The sequence below is a fragment of the Coffea arabica genome, chromosome 11e (genome assembly GCF_036785885.1).
Source record: "Coffea arabica cultivar ET-39 chromosome 11e, Coffea Arabica ET-39 HiFi, whole genome shotgun sequence".
Lineage (NCBI taxonomy): Eukaryota > Viridiplantae > Streptophyta > Magnoliopsida > Gentianales > Rubiaceae > Coffea > Coffea arabica.
The window spans coordinates 13,685,005-13,703,208 of NC_092331.1; the positions used below are offsets into that span (position 1 = coordinate 13,685,005).

Genomic DNA, 18,204 nt, shown 5'->3' on the forward strand with positions numbered 1-18,204 from the left:
ATCCGGTGCCTTAACATGCTTGAAGTTTCCTTAGATTTATCCCTTGAAAGTTTTTCTTACAATGGACGCATATGGCATAGAATGTGCCATTTTCTTCAATTTTTTCAAAGTCATCCCAAACTTGTGATGCTTTACTTCTTTTTGGAATGTGGAATTCATCATCACCTTTATTTTGCTCTCCTTCTTTTACATTTTTCTCCATAGTATTCACTTGTGTTCCTTCATTCTCAATTGGAGTTTTTTCACTTCCTTGATCAGCCACATGTATTTCTGGATTTGGAGTTGTGTTGTTGCTAGTAAAAACAGGACTATCGAGCAATATTGGAGTGGATGAACCTACATTTGATAGCTGAGGGATAGAAGAAACCTCAGGTGGACTACATCCACCTTCAATTTGCCAAAAAAAAAAAATCATTAGCTATGATTAAGTCTTAAACTATTAGTACATTAATCTCACAGGGATCATTAAGTCTTAAACTACAAGGATTACATGTTGGTTTTTTTTCCCCCCAAGAACATGCGAAATTACATTACATGTCGGTTTAGCCAATTGCATGGGGGCAAGGTCCATTTAAAACCAAACAATGAGCCAAAATCTAAGCAGTCAACTTAGTCTTTTGCACAAATCTTTTGTTGGGGGCCAGTAATTCAATGCCAAGGACAGCAAAATGCTTTCATGAATTCATACGGGATGTAACAAGTAGAAACATTCTAGAAATTGAAAATATGCAGGCTTGCAGGATCCTTCCAAAAAAAAGCCAACATAAAATCAGCAGACAAGCTCCCAACATAGAATCAATAGACAAGCAAACCAAACATTCACTCAAGTTATTTAAAAACCAACATAGGAATCGGTAGGTTACCTAGTCCCTGAGGTACAACATCTAATCTTGAACCACCAGTAGAAGGGCCAGTGTCACTTTGCATTTTTTCTCCAAAAATTTACAATAGCTTTTACTCCCCTTTGATTCCATCATAAATTTAAGCCACAAATTGCTAATTTAATAGCCTCTACTCACTGTCAACAAAACCCACAATTTTTACCAAAGACTCAAAATTAGGTTTTCATATTCCGAAGTAGAATGGGAACTTAGACTCAAAAATTCACACCCAAATACCAAGGTCAGTTTTTTATTACCTCAAACGAGCTGCATTGACTGCCAACTGCCAGGTGCTTTACAATCGAGTGACATTCTGCCGCTAGTCATGCTACAACTATAAGTGCAGAGGAGATAATCAGCAGCTCAGCGCGATCATGTTGTGAAGTTAAAACCAAAAGGAGAAGTAAATTAGTAGATGAGATCCATTGGCTTTTGTATAGAAGCAAAGCGCGATGCTGGTTTTTGCTCACCTGCGAGCTGCGAAGAAGTACTAAAGGTTTGAACTTTGAAAGTGAGATTGTGAGAGTGCATTTTTGTTCAGAGTTCAGACAATAAGATAAACGAGAGTGATTTTTTTTTCTTGTTTTTAATTTTTTACATTTTAGATTTATCATATTACCATTTTGCCATCCATCACTTTTTTTAACTGAATATTATTTCATGTAAATTTATTAAAACACAAACCCATAATAGTCATTTCATAATTAAAATATATAACATAAATATAATATGAAAACTCGATTAAACTCGTCGAGCGCTCGAATATTTATTTTTGAAGGTCGAACTCGACTTGTTAAATGTAACGAGTAAGCTAAGCTTTTGACCAATCCGCTGATGCACTGGTCTCGAACTTTTTGGATATAAAAAAGTCAGTTTTGTGTTTTTGTCCGTATGTTAAAAAAAGCCACGCCGCCGTGCGAATACTTGAAAAACAAATTTTCCTTTGCCTCTATTTCATTGTTCTTGTATTGTTACCGTGGGTTTACGATTTATTGTCAGTTTGGGTCCATCACGCTTGTTATCTCGCTACTTGTTTAGTGTTCTGAGAAGGAGGGACGATTTGGGTCAATTTAGGGTTTTGATAAAGAGTGACGATGATGGAGGAAAAGCGGGGTGGAGGAATGAGTGCCGAGGAAAGGGAGAAATTCCTTCGCATCGCCAAAGAGTGGCACGGCGGTGGGGTTGAAAAGCCCGAAATTTATCACCAGAAGCTGGTAGATAATTTTAAGAGAGCTGCAGCCTACGTTGGGTTCAATGAATCGACGACTTCTCTTCCTCCTTCAAATTACCCTCAGGACGCAATGTTAATGCTCTACGGCCTATATAAACAGGTTCCCGAATCGAATTCCATGCCTCTTTTTGCATGTTCTTTTCGATTAATTTTGTTCTGTCGTTTATATATATATCTCCTAAATCACCAACCCTAAAAAGGTTCTGATGGTTTCAAATTTTATGCAGGCAACCGAGGAAACCGAGTTTGATGATATTCCCTTGCCTAAATCATCGGATGAACTGGAGCAAAAACTATACTGGAGGTTTGTATTCTTGAGCTTTGCTGCAATCTCTCTGTCTCTGTCTCTCACTCTCTTTTAATATGATTTTAGATTTGCCTAGGACCTCTGTCAGCATTAATTTGAGGTTATAGCTTCAATGTACGAGCTTCATAGGCTGTGAACTTCGGTCTTTGAAGCCAATGGCTGAAAAGCGAACCTTTTTTCACCAAAGAAAAAGAAAAAATTGTCCATCGCCAATTTGTTTCTTGAGTTAATGTCAATCAGACTTGGCCTTTTATTTATTTAAAATAAAATAAATATTGCACAGCACAAATCCAGAAATATCCTTTTTTTTTTTTTTGGGTTAAAGTGCTAACATATTTCTATTTCTCTTGCTGTAGCCGGATTGGCATGCTATGCATGCCACCTACACTTGCAATGATGAACTTTGTGGCAACTGTGAAGGTTTGTCGAAGATATCCCTACTACTTTCATGGCTACTTCTCAAACATTATAAACCATTAATTGACTTTCTTTTTTTTGTGGACAGATTGTAGACCCAGCATATCGTGCCAGTGCGTCAAATTTTAGCAGGGAATCGCTTGAACAATCTGAGTTGAATGTGAGTGTGTAAACAATTTCGTGAATTATCTGGTTTTGCCTGTCTTCTACATTGCTTAGTGCAAATAGTGAAGGAGGATCTCTACATCATAGGTATTAGAAGCAAGACTTGCTTATGATATTTCACCTGTTGAAAGTTGTCATAGTCTGATAATCTGCGGCTGCTCAGTCTGTCTAAAAATAAAATGAAGAAGAAGATGATTCAAAGATTTACATCAGCATGGTAGTATCTGATATTATACTTGTATACATGTCAGGCGTTGATTGTCCCGAATGAGAAAAGGAAAGTGTACCCTATGTGTTGGGTTGTGGGTTCAATTCTACAAAGTGCTATTCATATTCAATGCTAGACTGCTATACCCTATGTGTTGTGCTGTAGTTTCAATTCTACAAACTGTTATTCATATTTAATGCTGGACTACTACAGAATTTCATGAAATTACATTCATTATTTGAGTAAACAATATCATAGCACATCCTTAAGTCTGTTCCAAGATCCAAACAATTTGGTCTGTTTCAAGACCCAAACAATTTAGTCTGTTAACAAGATCGAAACAAACTGAGATCTCAACTCTTTCAGCATCCAAATTAATCAATTGTACAAGTCATAAAGATGCAACAAATAGTGTGTTCACCATCTTGAATTAAGTGCTTAAGAACCCTCAGAATCTTTTAGTTCTATCTGCGTTATCAATAAGAAGTCTTCGAGTGGCTAATTGTGAACCATGAAGTTGCAATTTATCTTGTATTGAGTGTTTAGGCTAGCAATCGGCAACATATATTATTGTACATTCTCCAACAAGGAAGTGATTTAATTAAGTTGTGAAAGGAAGATTATTAGATATTAAGCGAAATTTGAAAGAAGCATGTTGCAGACTTTCTTTTTCCTTCACATCCTTTAAGCTATTGGTGCCATTTCGGACAAGAGGCTCTCTTTTCGATGATTTGGAGTAGGTGAATTAGATTTTTCATGTTGTCCATGTGTTTGCATTTTGCAAAGATATTGTATTGTCACCTGCTGTTTTATTCAAAGTCTTCATTTACCCCACAGTATCTGCACCGACACTCCAAAGATACCCATTATCGGTATAGAATACATACCTAACACAATAATGGGTGGTTTGACTTTCTGAGGATGACTTGCTGCGTCAGAATCTATTGTTCTTTCAAAATGGTAATAGATGAGAACAAGATAACTCAATGGATGTTTCCGAGTGTTTTATGTTGCCAAAAATGGAATAACTTTTCCAATCAGTAGCCATTAGCAACTATATATAGATCAATCTATTGTGGTTTGTTTTCTAAATAAATGTAGAGCATATTATTCTCATATTTACTGATATGTTAGCTGTTCCCTCGTACCCGTATCTGACGCTTTTAAAGTGTCATTGTATCCTAGTTTTAGATGGGACAAATTAGAAACCTAAACATGTACCTGTAACTGACACTCATACAAGATTGCGAGTAACATAGGTCACCTGTAACCAAAGTGATTTTGGATTGAACTTGGTACGGTTTGATAGTGGTATGTGGGTTTCATCACTTTACCTAGTGATTAGTTCTGCACTTTTGACTTAATTTGATATTCAAAATGGTCTCTTGAATAAATTTACATGGATCATCAGTCAAGCTCGTTTCTGTAGAATTAGAAAGAGATGTGCGTGTACCAGGATATTGCTCCAATTTTATTTGCATGGCTTACCAGGATTGTAACTATTGGGTAAAGTTTTTCCAGAGTCCTAGATTATCCTGCACTGCCATCAAAAAATTTCTGGGACTATTGCTACTTAAAGGTAGGGATATCATGTCTCCCAAATTCTTTGATCGTGCATGTTGAAGATTGTTAATAATTGCTAAATTCCATTCAAAGTGTCAATTTGATCTATTTTTTCTAATACACCACCTCCCTGGCCCTACTGCTGAAAAAGGGATATGGGTATTGTCTAACTTCTGCAAAGTCTGTATCAGCTGCAATTGAGCTGTTGAGACTATTTGTGGACTTGATTTGGCTCAGCCATTTTGTTTTACTGCAGAACGAGCAACATTCTTCTTAATTGATTTGTGTAAAATAATTTCAAAAGCTAGGTTTGAACCTTCATAGTAGAAAAGCTGATGAAATGGAGCATAGTAAAGGAGAGAAGCAGTAGCAAGAGTAGTCACAAGTCTACTGCATGACACTTGCTGATTCACCTAGGGTGATGCCACGGTCTGGCAGAATCTAAGTTGAATACTCGTGCAACTGTTTTGCATAGTTACCATTTGGTAAAATGACCAAACTTAAAATATTTCTGTGGGACCTTGAACAAAAATAGGATTACAAATCATCCAACTGCCAAAAATCAGCATTTAATTCTTAGAATCCAAAGGGAAAGAAATAGCAGTTGAATTTTCTAAATAGCTAAAAAATCATACTGCCCCAGCATTCTCTGAAGAGTAACTCAGGAAAGTTCTGGACGGCAACGAGCTGGACTGGTTCTCGTCAGGCTGGATGAGAATTCGGCTTTGAGTTTGTTTGGGTTTCCAGATTCAAAAGGATGTGCTGATTATAGCTTTCCCATACCTTCTTTAGGTTTGTTTACAAAATCAGCAAGTAGCAAAGTGATTCTGCTTTAATTGTTGTTGTCCTGTCGTCCCAAACTTTTGTGCTGATAGCATCTTCCATTTGCTGAACCAAGTAGCAAAAGTGTCTTGCTAAAGATGCTCCACCCAGCTTCTGGTGATGAGCGTACACATTATCCTTGATACTTTGCTTCTGCATCATCCATGTTCTCTATATAGATAATTAAGAGAGCTTCACTGCTGGCTGGGTATGCATAATGCTGAAAATGATCCTGACTATGAACTGCTCTAGGAGACTTTTTGATGACCCCCAGACTGATGCAAACTGAAACTTTGATGACATTATGAGCCTTTGAGTCGTTGCATTCAGGCCTACTCTCGAATACAAGGAGATGAGAGGTAGAGAGAAGTGATATCTTAGAAGTAGCTACTCCTTGATTGTATTTTCTGGGAAACAGAAAACAAAGTGTAAGCTAGTAAAGATAGAATTTCATCATTCTGTCCTGTATGGTGGAGATTCTGAATGCAGTTTTGGAGATATGGATTTCAGTGTTTTTGGTATGAATTGGTGCCTGAAAAGAAAGTTCTTGACATTTTGTAAAATAGCTCAGTTCACCCCATGGTCAAGCTTTGTCTATAATTTTTTTTTTTAATGAAGTGAGTTTGCAGTAAACAATTTGGTAGACATTGGGTTTCAGAGTGCAAAAGTATATATAAATTTGTTTCATCTCGTTTTGTGTTTTATAATTTCAAAGGACATCTTATCACCAGCATAGTCTGTGTTTTTGAGAAAGATAGGAACACGTTATTTGTTTTGTTTGGACACTAACCAAGCTCACATCTTGTGTTTCTTTGCAATCTTCCGACTGTACTTTTTCCCACTATTGATCTCTCTTGTGTATTACTCTCTGTGAGTTTTTGTCCACTTCTCTCTTATCATGAAGAGGAAGAGGATGGTCAGATCTTGTGGTCCCGATAGGTGTAGGATTCTAAAATATGTACTCAATATAGTTTTGGTTTTTTATCTTCTTAGCTCTTGTAACACTTTTCTTTTCTTTAAATTGCTTTGATAAAACATGTGAAAATCAATGACTTTTTTTGTGATGAAGAGTATTGCTGCTAAAAAGAGAATCTCAGATACTTGGTGTTTAGAAGTGTTAAAAGGCTACGATGCTGATTGTGTTTCTGATAAATGGGTTGCGTTTCTGATAAATGGTTTGCGCCTTGCGTATCTGGTTTATTGCCAAAATCTTGAAATATAGCCATTTCAGCTTAGAAAGGTAATGGAGTAATTGAGGGAAAGCAGAAAATAAGATGGCAGTGAATGCTAAAAGGAAACAAATTTAGATCCTTGTGCTCCATTTAATACTTTTACTTTTGTGGTTAATAGTTAGTTTACTTCCAGGACTCAAGAATAGTAGGGACTGAAAGTTAAAAGTGCAAGATTCTCTTTTGCAGTTATGTGAGATTTCCTTCTCTATTATGTTTGGCATGTTTTTATAAATTGTATGTATTCTACAATTTCCAGTACAGCCACTTTGGTGATTTTATGAGTCCTCTCTTTTTGAAGCAAAAAATACGGCTTGTTTATTTGTCTCTGGTGGTGAAATGTTTATCTCTTACCTCCGACCGTGAAAGCTGGCTGCTGATTGCGTTTGTTTTCATGACAGGGTGATGTTGAAAAGCAGCAACAATAGCTACAAATGATGGGATCCTCACAATAAGAAGTTGAGTTTCTCCTGGGGCAAAAGGCTCTCTCGAGAAAATCTGCTCAAGTGTAAAACAAGCAAATTATTCCGTTGAGCTGTCTTGATGGCTCACTGGAACTCTCTAGTAGCGCATTGCGATGTTCCAAGACCCAAACAATTTAGTTTGTTTCAAGATTCAAACAAATCGAGATCTCAATTCTTTCAGAATCCAAATTAATGAATTGTACAGGTCGTAAAGATCCAACCAAAAGTGTGTCCACCATTCTTGAATCAAGTGAATCTTTTAGTTCTGTCTGGATCATCAATGAAAAGCCTTCGACTGGCTAATTGTGAACCATGAAGTTGCGACGTTGTATCCAGTGTTTAGGCTAGCAAGTGGCAAAATATATTAGTGTACATTAGTCAATGAGGATGTGAATTAATTAAATTTTGAAAGGAAGATTGGTAGATATTAAGTCAAATTTAAAAGAGGTATGTGCAGAATCTTTTTTTTTTTTTTCCTTTGTATCCCTTGAGCTATTGGTGTCATTTTGGACAAAAGGCTCTTGTTCTCCTTGATCTGTAGTAGGTGAGTTAGATTTTCTTCTTCTTCATGTGTTTGCATTTTGGTAAGATATTGTGTTGTCACCTGCTGTTTTACTCAAACTCTTCATTTACCCCACGGTACCCACAACGACACTCGAAAGACACCCATAATCGGTATAGAATACATACCTAACACAATAATGGGTGGTTTGAGTTTTTGAGGATGACTTGCTGCTTTAGAATCTATTGTTCCTTCACAGTGGCAATAGAGGAGAACAAGACAATTCAATGGATGATTGCGAGTGTTTTATGTTGCCAAAAATGAAATGAGCTCTCCAATCATTAGCTACTAGCAACTACATATAGATTAAACTAAACTATTGTGGTTTGTTTGCCAAATAATTGTGGAGCATATTATTCTCATATTTACTGATATGTCGGCTGTTACCTCGTACCCCTATCTGAGGCTTTTAAAGAGTCATTGTGTCCTAGTTTTAGACCTGTACTTGACACTGGTACAAGATTGCAAGTAACACAGGTCACCTGTAACCAAAGAGATTTTGGATTGAACTTGGAACGGTTGGTTGGTGGTATGTGGATTTCATCACTTTACTTGATGATCAGTTCTGCACTTTTGACCTAGTTTGGCTTGCAAAATGGTCTTTTGAATAAATTAACATGGATCATCAGTCCACTTTTATCTGCATGGTTTAGCAGGATTGTCTAGGAAAAGTCATGTAACTATTTGGTAAAGTGTTTACACAAAGTCCTAGGTTATCCTGCACTGCCATGAAAAAATTTCTGGGTCTATTGCTACTTAAAAGATAGGGATATCATGTCTTCCAAATTCTTTGATCGTGCATGTTGAAGGTCGTTAAGAATAAGTAACTTATCAAAGTGTCAATTCAATCTATTTTTTCTAACACAACAACTCACTGGCCCTTGCTCGAAAAGAAACAGCGGTATTCTAACATAGGTGACGTCCATATCTGCTGCAATCGAGTTGTTGAGACTATTTTTGGACATGAGTTGGGCTCAACCATTTTGTTTTTCCCTAGAACGAGCAACAGTCTTCTTAATTGATTTGCGTAAAATAACTTCAAATGCTGAGTTTGAACCATCATAATAGAATAGCTGATGAAGTGGAGCATAGTACAGTAGAGAAGCAGTAGGAAGACTAGTCACAAGCGTACTCCATGACACTTGCTGATTCACCTAGGTAGATGCCATGATCTGACAGAATCTAATTACCCTTGCAACTGTTTTGCATGGTTAAGAATTGGTTAAGTAGCCAATCTTAGAACATTTCTGTGGGACCTTGAACAAATATAGGATTACAAGTCAACCAACTTCTGAAAATAAGCATTGAAGCAAGGGGAAAGAAACAACAGTTGATTTTTCTAAATAGCTAACAAAAGATACTGCCACAGTATTCTCTGAAGAGTAACTCAGTAGTAAGTTCTGGACAGCAAGGAGCTGGACTGGTTCTCCTCGGGCTGGAGGAGAGCTCGGCTTTGAGTTCTGTTTTGCTTTCCTGATTCAAAAGGATTCCCTGATTAGATTTGTCATACCTTCTTTTGCTTTGTTCACTAATCAGCAAGTAGCCAAGTGATTGCATTGTAGTTGTTGTTGTCGTCCTGTTGACCCTAATTTTTCTGCAGATAGCATCTTCCATTTGCTAAACCTAGTAGCAAAAGTGTCTTGCTGAAATTGCTCCAGATGAGCATACACGCTGTCCATGATGCTTTGCTTCTGCATCATCCATGTTCTCCATATTGGTCATTAAGAGAGATTCATTGCTGGATGGATATGTATCATGCTGAAAATGATCCTACTATGAACTGACCGATAGTCTGATGCAGACTGAAACTTTGACGACATTATGAGCCTTTGAATAATAATAGTCAGGCCTACTCTCGAATATTAAGGAGATGAGAGGTAGAGAGAAGTGATATTTTACAAGAAGCTACTCCTTCGTTGTATTTTCTGGGAAACAGAAAACAAAGTGTAGGCTGGTAAAGATAGAAGTTCATCATTCTGTCCTGCATGATGGAGAATCTGAATGCGGTTTTGGAGAAATGGAATTCAGTGTTTTTGGCATGAATTGGTGCCTGAAAAGAAAGTTCATGACATTAAATAGCCTAGTTCACTGCATGGTCATGCTTTGTCTACGAACTTTTTTTTTCCCCATTAAAGTGAGTTTGTGGTAAACGATTTGGTAGACACTTGGGTTTGTATATAAATTTGTTTCGTCTCATTTTCTTTTATATTTTCAAATGACATCTTATTACCAAAAGAGTCTGTTTGAGAAAGATAGGAACATATTATTTCTTTTGTTTGGACGGTAGGCAAGCTCACATCTTGTGTTGTGTCTTTCTTGTGTATCTTTTTGTCTGCTTCTCTCATTTTTATGAAGAGGAAGAGGATGGTCAGATCGTGTAGTCCACAAGGGTGTAGGATTCTTAAAATGTACTCACTATAGTTTTGGTTTGTTCATCTTCTTAGCTCTTGTAGTACTTTTCTTTTCTCTTAATTGCTCTCAGCAAAAATTTGAAAATTGAGTCATTGAAAATGACTCAGAAAGAGATGAAGGGTATTCCTGCTAAAAAGAGAATCTCGGATGCTTGGCATTTAGAAGCAGCAAAAGGCTATGGTGCTAGTAGTGTTTCTGATAAATGGCTTGCGCCTTGAATATCTGGTTTATTGCCAGAATCTCAAAATAGAGCCATTTCAGTGTATAAAGGCAATGGAGTAATTGAAGTGAAGCAGAAAATGCGATGGCCGTGAACGCTAAAAGGAAACAATTAGATCCTCGCGTTCCAGTTATTACTTCTAGTTTTGTGGTTGGTCCCAAGAATAGTATTATAGTAGGTAGGAGGGTGCAAAATCAAAAAATTCCGATTTACCGAATTCGAATTGAATTCGGAATTTCAAATACGGTAATTTGGAATATCCGATTTCAAATTAGACGAAATCGGATCGAATTCGATAATAGGACTTTTCAAATCTGAATCGAAATAGGAATTAGGAAATCCATTTTTCATATATATATAATATATATATATGTAATATAATATTTATATTATAATAATAATTTTTATATTCTTGAATTTGGTGATTCGGAATTCCTGTTTCGATTTCAAATTCGTTTTCATATATATATATATATATATATATATATATATATATATATATATATATATATATATATAATATTTTATATATAATAATAATTGTTATATTCATGAATTGAGTGAAATCGGAATTTACCGAATTCTGAATTGAATTCGGAGTTGGTGAATTCGAAATCGAAATTGATCGAAAATTCTAATACTAAAATTTCAAAAAATTCCGATTTCAAAGTTCTGAATTACCGATTTCGATTCCGATTCACACCCCTAATAGTAGGGACTAAAAGTTAAAGCGCAAGTTTTTTTTTTTTTGCAATTATGTGAGATTTCTTGTTTTATAATGCTTGGCATGTTTTGATACATTGTATCTATTGTACCATTTCCAGTACAGCCACTTTGGTGATTCAACGAGCCTTCTCTTTTGAAGCAAAAATAAAGCTTGTTTAGTTATCTCTGGTGGTGAAATCGATGAAAGCTGGCTTCTGATTGCGTTTGTTTCCTTGACGGGCTGATGTTGAACTGCAGCAACAATAGCTATAAATGATGGGATGGATCCTCACACTAAGAACTTGAGCTTCTCCTGCGGCAAAAGGTTCTCTTGAGAAAATCTGCTCAAGATTAAAACAAGCAAATTATTCTGTTAAGCTATCTTGATGGCTTTACTGGAACTCCTAATTGTACCCAGTCATAGTTATTTTGAACTAATGCCATGCTAATTGCGCCCCCCTTTCCTCTTCCGCCAGTTTTCTCAAAAGCCTTCAGAAAACTATCCATATAGAGAGTTTCAAATACCAAAACTCAGGGAAAAAAATTCCCCATCAAATACAAGAAATGAAAAGGAAAATAAATATTAGGAACACACGATAAATATAATTTTCTTTCTTTTTAGTTTTATTTTTCTTACCTTTGGTGCAATAGGAGAGTAGGGCAAAGTGTGGAAGTGGGTGAAGCGGATTTGACCATCACTACAATAAATGGGGAAAACCAAAAGAATAAAATACATGAGAATGCATGCATATTTCTCTCCTTTCAATTATGGATTTAGTGAAAAGAGGAGGAAAATGCTAAGGGGATTGGGTCCCCGTCTGTACTAACTTGGCTCAATACAAAGGGTTAAGAAAAAAATGTATTTTTAGTCTTTAAAGTGTGGGGTTGGGCAAAATTAGTTCTTTATCTTTCAGCCAAAGCAAATATAGGTTTGAGAGTATTTTATTTAGTTTGAATTAGTCCCAAGAGTATTTAATTTTTGTTTAAATTATTCCCTCATGATTTAATCTAAACAAATCTAGTATCTGAAGTATATTAATTGGCCAAATCTGTCCCCAAATGTTTCATAAAATATAAGAAAATTCTTGAATATAATATCAAAAATACATGAGAATGCTATAAAGATTAAAGAAAAATTGCAAAAATAATATAAAATTTTTAATAACTCTAAAAAGTAAGTGTAAGGTAATATGAGAATTCCAATTTAATATCAAAGGTCATCATTAAAATTTGTACATGCACTTTTGTATACTTTCATGTATGAATTACAAATTCACACATTTATGAATTTATTTATTTGGTCAAAAGTAAATTTTTTATATCTTATATTTTTTACAGTTTTCAAAATTTTTGTGATTTTTCTAGAACAATTTATTAATTTTCATGTATTTTTATAGTATATGAATAAATTTTCTTTAATTTTACAAGTAATTAGTAATCAATTTGGTCAATAATATACTTTAAGGACTATATATGTTTAGATCAAAATATTAGGGACTAATTTGGTCAAAATAAAATACTTTAGGGACTACTTTTGGTTTGACTAAAACAATGAGGACCAATTTGGTTTTACCCTCAAACTTTGAGGACTGAAAGTGTATTTTTTCCAATGGTTCAAATGGAAAAATCTAAGCTCTCGCTAAACTATAAGGGCTATTTAGTACAAGGCATCATAGAACCGTCAATTGTCCAATGATTGCATTTACGCTTGAAATTCAGACTGGATGATTGCTTAGTATTTGGGAAAAAAATAGAAAAATTTGAGTGACTTAACTGAATAACATCAAATGGTGGAAAAATACCGGAGGTGCACAATGTCTAAATCAAATAACAATACCAATTATGAAAACCCAATTTGAATCTCAATTACCAGTAGCTTATCATATGAACATCAGTCTTTGGGTTATTTTACTTACATTTTAACTAACAAAGTCAACGTATTTTTAAATTTCATTTTCAACTTGTTCATGTTTATTGGTTATTTCAGAGTAGCATTACTATTCTATGAAACTTTAGTACTTCATTTCTTTCAATTTTTCATCTTATATATGCAACAACGTACTCTATAAGTATGGTTTACAAATTTTAGGATGCAAAACATCTTAACGTAAGTGTGTTTGGATTGAGATAATTTGAAACAAAATAATTTACTTCACAAATCCCAATCACCTTTTTATCTCACATACATCACATCACAAAAAGTGCTACAGTAATTATTTCAAATAACTCATCCAAATAAACTCTTATCCAAACAAATTTAAATTATTATGCAAATATTTAATTCAGTTGCCAGCCATGTAATTACTATGCCCTATACATCTAACTGAAATTTAAATTGTCTTCCAATGTCTTTCAGTTAATTAAGAAAGAAGTTTTTTGTTTTAATCAAGAAAGAAGTTCTTTTTATTAGAAAAATATTCTCTTCACTTCCTTGTCCACAATTCTCAAAAGGGAAAAAAGCGAAAAAAAAAAAGAAAAAAAGGTTGTGAGGCATTAGAGATTAGGGACTTAGAGTTTTAAATTTGAGTTTTAACATCTACATCTTACTTGATAGGTTGTTATATTAAGTTATTTGGTTTGTAAATTTTTAGGATTTTATCTTGTAATTTGGATTCTCATTTGGTAGGACTTCATCTTATATTTTAATTTATAGATAGGAATTTATTTTTTGGTAATGTCTGCAGAAAAACATGTATATAAACACAATAGTGTGAATGAAATAGAGCCTTTCTAAAGTTTTACATGAGGAATTTCATGACTTCCTATGTATTTTATTTTCATATTAATCTGCCTATTCTTTTCTTCTCCACAGCAGAAAAATTGTACTCCAACATAAATCAATCCATAGTTTCCAAAGTATATATCACCGTTTCTTTCAATAAAATGTTACTACCATATTTAACAAGAGAAACGACGAATAAAACAGAAACCATTGCGTGAGAAATGTTTATACAATTAACTATTGGGAAAAGGGTTATCAGTGCAGACACACAATATCAGAGTTAATTTAGGACAAAATTACTCTTTCTCCAAATATCAGTTAAAATAGAAATAAATCAATTCACCAAGCAATGATATCAACAATAATAATAAAAGGCAGAGAAATAAAGGGCACGTGACATCAAGATTTTTAACGTGAAAAATCAAGAAACATAGTTCAGTAAAAAACTCCACTATCACAATAATGAAAATACACAGGTTTATCCGAAATATTCGGATAACAACAATATGACCAATATTAACCAAGTAACCAAGCAAAGTTGCTACAAAATCACCCCAAAAACTACAACTATCAAATAAGTGGGTTTGGAAGGGTGTTACCAAACGAAAAAGAAATCCAAAATCTGAACTGGTAGATAGGTAGAGTTTGACTAGAGGATCACATGGGTAAAATTTCGCCTCAATCGGATTTCGAACCACCCTTCAATCAAAACCTTGAAATTGTTTTTCTCTCTAGTTTCTCTCCCCAATTTCTCTCTCTTCATTCCACACCAAGAAAAGAAAACAGTGGCTGAACTTTTCTTCTTCATTTGGTTGATGAATCTCACAGCTAGGGATGGCAATGGGAGCGGGGCGGGAGCAAAATATTTCCCCCTGCCTTAAAACGGGATGGGAGGTGGGGCAACATACACCCGTCCCGTCCGTCCCCCGCATAGAATAAAAAAAATTATATATATATATATAGACACACACAACACAACCCCAAATTTCCTGCACCCTCACTTACAATTTACAAACACCAAAGACTCAGCCTCCCCTTCCCTTTTGCCATCTTCCTTCTTTTTCTTAAACCCATCTCACGGCTTCTTTTCCTGGACAGCCAGCCGGGTTTCCCACTGAAATATCAAAGCATTGAAAGGGAGTGGTGTGACCAGTCTTCCCACTAAAAACTTGCGAAACCAGAATAGACTGTGTATGCAATCTCGGCAGGCCTAATGTGTGTTTCAGAACACAAAAGGTTTGCCTGTTGCTGATAGGTTTATGATGCGTTTCTTCTTTATCTTTCGTGTGTTGTATGATTCAATGAAAATTTTTTTGGCACATTGTACCGTAAGCCTCTGAATGGTCTGTTTTGAAATCTTTCGCGGGGGACTGCAGGGAAAACTGGGTGGGGGCGAGGCGGGGGATGGGGCGGGGGACGGGGGGAGTTACTTTATAATGGGGCGGGGGACGGGGAAGGATCCCCCGCCCTACCCCCGCCCCATTGCCGTCCCTACTCACAGCTGAAACTTATATATCTTTTTGTTTTCCAAGAAAGAAAATTACTAGTCAAGTTTTCCAAGTCAATTTTTGACTTCAACCTAATGGGTTTTTGTTTTGTGGTTTGGCCCACCAAATGAGCTGGACCGCAAGTCCAACAATAACTGAGTTTCTTTTTAAAATCAAGAAAGCGATTAAATAAAAATCCAAAAGAGAGGGTAAAATATAAAATTAGAAGTCTTTTTAACCCTTCATCAACTATTGGGCCATTTTTCCTGGGTCGGTCTTCAAAGTTTTTCTTTTCACTTTTTAGAAAGATCGTTTGATGCAAAATTAGGAAGACGTATTTTTATAGTAACTTTTCCCACAACATACAAGCTTAGTTTCCATATTTGATTCTTACCAAAAATTAAAAAGCAGTCAGTTTCCAAATTCTAATATCAGTTTCCATGCAAAAAAAATCGTGAATATGGAAAGAAATGGCATCACATTCTATTATAAATACACGCCTTTTTATTGTTCAATATCCTGAGTCTTTCGTTTCTCCAAGCTTTGTTATCTAAGGATTGTTTTTGCTGTTTTAGTTCCTTTAAGTTCTTCAGCACACAAATCTTGGTTGATTGATTCCTGGTACGTGACAATGTCATCATATAAGATCTCTGAATCTTGGATGAAGAAAACTTTTATTATTCCAGTGGGAAGCTGTGAAAGTCAGGAACCATACGAACCTATTACTAGCCCGTAGTACGACCCCAGTAAGAGGCAACATGAAGAGTGTAATAGGGGAAAGGAAGAGGGTTCTGAGCCTGATTCAGATTCAGAGTTATATGAGGAGTGGCCAGAGTTGAAGTGGGAGCCAGAGTTCGACGAGAATAACTACGTTTACCATGATTATGGGAGGCAACATGTTGCTCAGGTCGAGTCAGATGGTGAAACTGAGGATGAGGGGAAGCTGCAAGGAAGCCTACCTGTAGTTTCTGGGATCGTCAAACTACTTACTATGTGGATTAGGATCTGCATGAACTCCATATTCTATAGTTAGTGGGAAGAGCACATTGCCTATGAATACAAATTTGCCAGTTTTGGTCTTTTCTGCCTTATTTTGTTCATAAGACAGTTGATCGTGACCTTTTTCCAACTTTTGTTAGATACATAATAATCTGTTTTTTTTTTGAGGTTTCTGTAGCAAGAAGTTGGTTATACATGTGTGCGCACGTGCGCCCAGCATTTTGTCGCCCTTCGCTCTGGAGAATTTCTTTTTTCTTTTAATTATTATCCTTATCAGTACTCGAGATAAGGCATTATAAGCTAGCCGTGCAGAATGCTATATTTTGTGTCATAAGCCATGCAAAAAGATACCCTAGTAGAAAAAAGTTGTGATTCTAATGTGTGAAAACACCTACGTTTTTTCCTGTCATATCTCCCTTCCCAACCCCAAACATGTTAGAAATATAGTTCCAATCCACTAGCTTTCGCAATGCTAGCGAAGTACACATGCTTATGCTATTCTGTGCAATAAAGTGCAAAAGAAAAGAAGATACTTCTGGGGAAAGAAGCAGCATGTTCCATAACAAATTGCAAAAGACATCATAATCCTATATTCCTCTTCTATCGACATAATAGTTGATTTGGGGCCTCACTGATATGCTCCTGGAGTTTACAAGCAAAGCCAACAGACAGAAAAGTGGAACTCGCACATCCAGAGGAGCATGCAAAGCCATTTTTCATAGTATTCTAACCTGCTGAAGTAAACCTTAGTCTTCATAAAATACATGGGGCTACTAACATTTGATACAAAAGGGGTTGCAATATTGACATATATCATCTGGTAATGAAAGAATTTCTTGTGAGCTAGCATGGCTGCTTGCCAATTCTGTCAGTTGACGATGGGATTGGAGGTGTTTTGCTTCTTTGTTCCCAGTGTTGGAGAGGTTTCTTTTAGCAGGTGCATTGGCTTGCTCTGACCTAGCGCTTTTTGAGGGAGATTATTTTGCTGCTGATTTCCCTGTTGAAGTTATAGCAGGCTCTGCTGTTTGAATGCAGCCAGATTTGGTTGGTGTAGTCTTCTTTACTGTGGCAAAGGTTTCCTTTGAGAATGCTCTTAAGCTTTGTAATCCTTTTCTGCATAAAATCCCAGCCCTGATCCAAATCAATTGCGTTTCCCTGATCCATTTTCGCGACCAGCTCCCAACACAGAATTAAAAGCGACCAGCAAGTATACTGAAGCTCCAGCTCAACCCCCTTTCTGCCTCAGCAAAGGCAAAAGAGTAGAACAAGAAACTTGCACAGTGAACAAAAATAAAAAATTCAAGGAACATAGTTAACAGTTAGATTATCAATTTACAAAGCCAACTGTTCACATTAGCATTTTATCCATTTGAATAATTTTTCCCCTTTTTAGTGCATTTAAACAAGTGAAGAACATAGTTGAAAACATCTAGCAAGAACAATCCCTCAAGGTGCATTCTCCAAGAGTGCTTGTTCAAATGGAAGACATTTCGAGCTCTTAGTGAGAGTTTGAAGAATATTTCTGTGCTAAAGAATCATGCAACTGTTTTTATAATCAACATCAATACCAGGGACCCATAGCTATCAATATGAATAACAATAACAACAAAGTCACTGTAATTCAAGGATTTCAGAATGTGAAGGAATCTTTGACGTTCTTTTCTGTATAGCTGTGGAGTATTAACTATAACTTGCATCTTTTTTAATATAGTAAACTAAATGGCTCATCTAGCTTTAATTGTAATGCAAAAATTATAAAGTACACAGAGAAATAGAGAATGAGTAACTGACATACTTCTGTAGTTCAAAA

General features: G+C 35.8%; 1 protein-coding gene across 1 annotated transcript; it reads left to right on the forward strand.

Moving 5' to 3' along the window:
* Positions 1-1,773: 1,773 nt before the first annotated feature.
* On the forward strand, positions 1,774-7,604 carry LOC113717760 (acyl-CoA-binding domain-containing protein 6-like). The gene is made up of 5 exons (XM_027242561.2): positions 1,774-2,212; positions 2,340-2,416; positions 2,776-2,839; positions 2,925-2,996; positions 7,225-7,604. Exons 1-5 carry the CDS (start codon positions 1,976-1,978, stop codon positions 7,249-7,251), a joined length of 477 nt encoding a protein of 158 aa, XP_027098362.1. The 5' UTR covers positions 1,774-1,975; the 3' UTR covers positions 7,252-7,604.
* Positions 7,605-18,204: the final 10,600 nt, after the last annotated feature.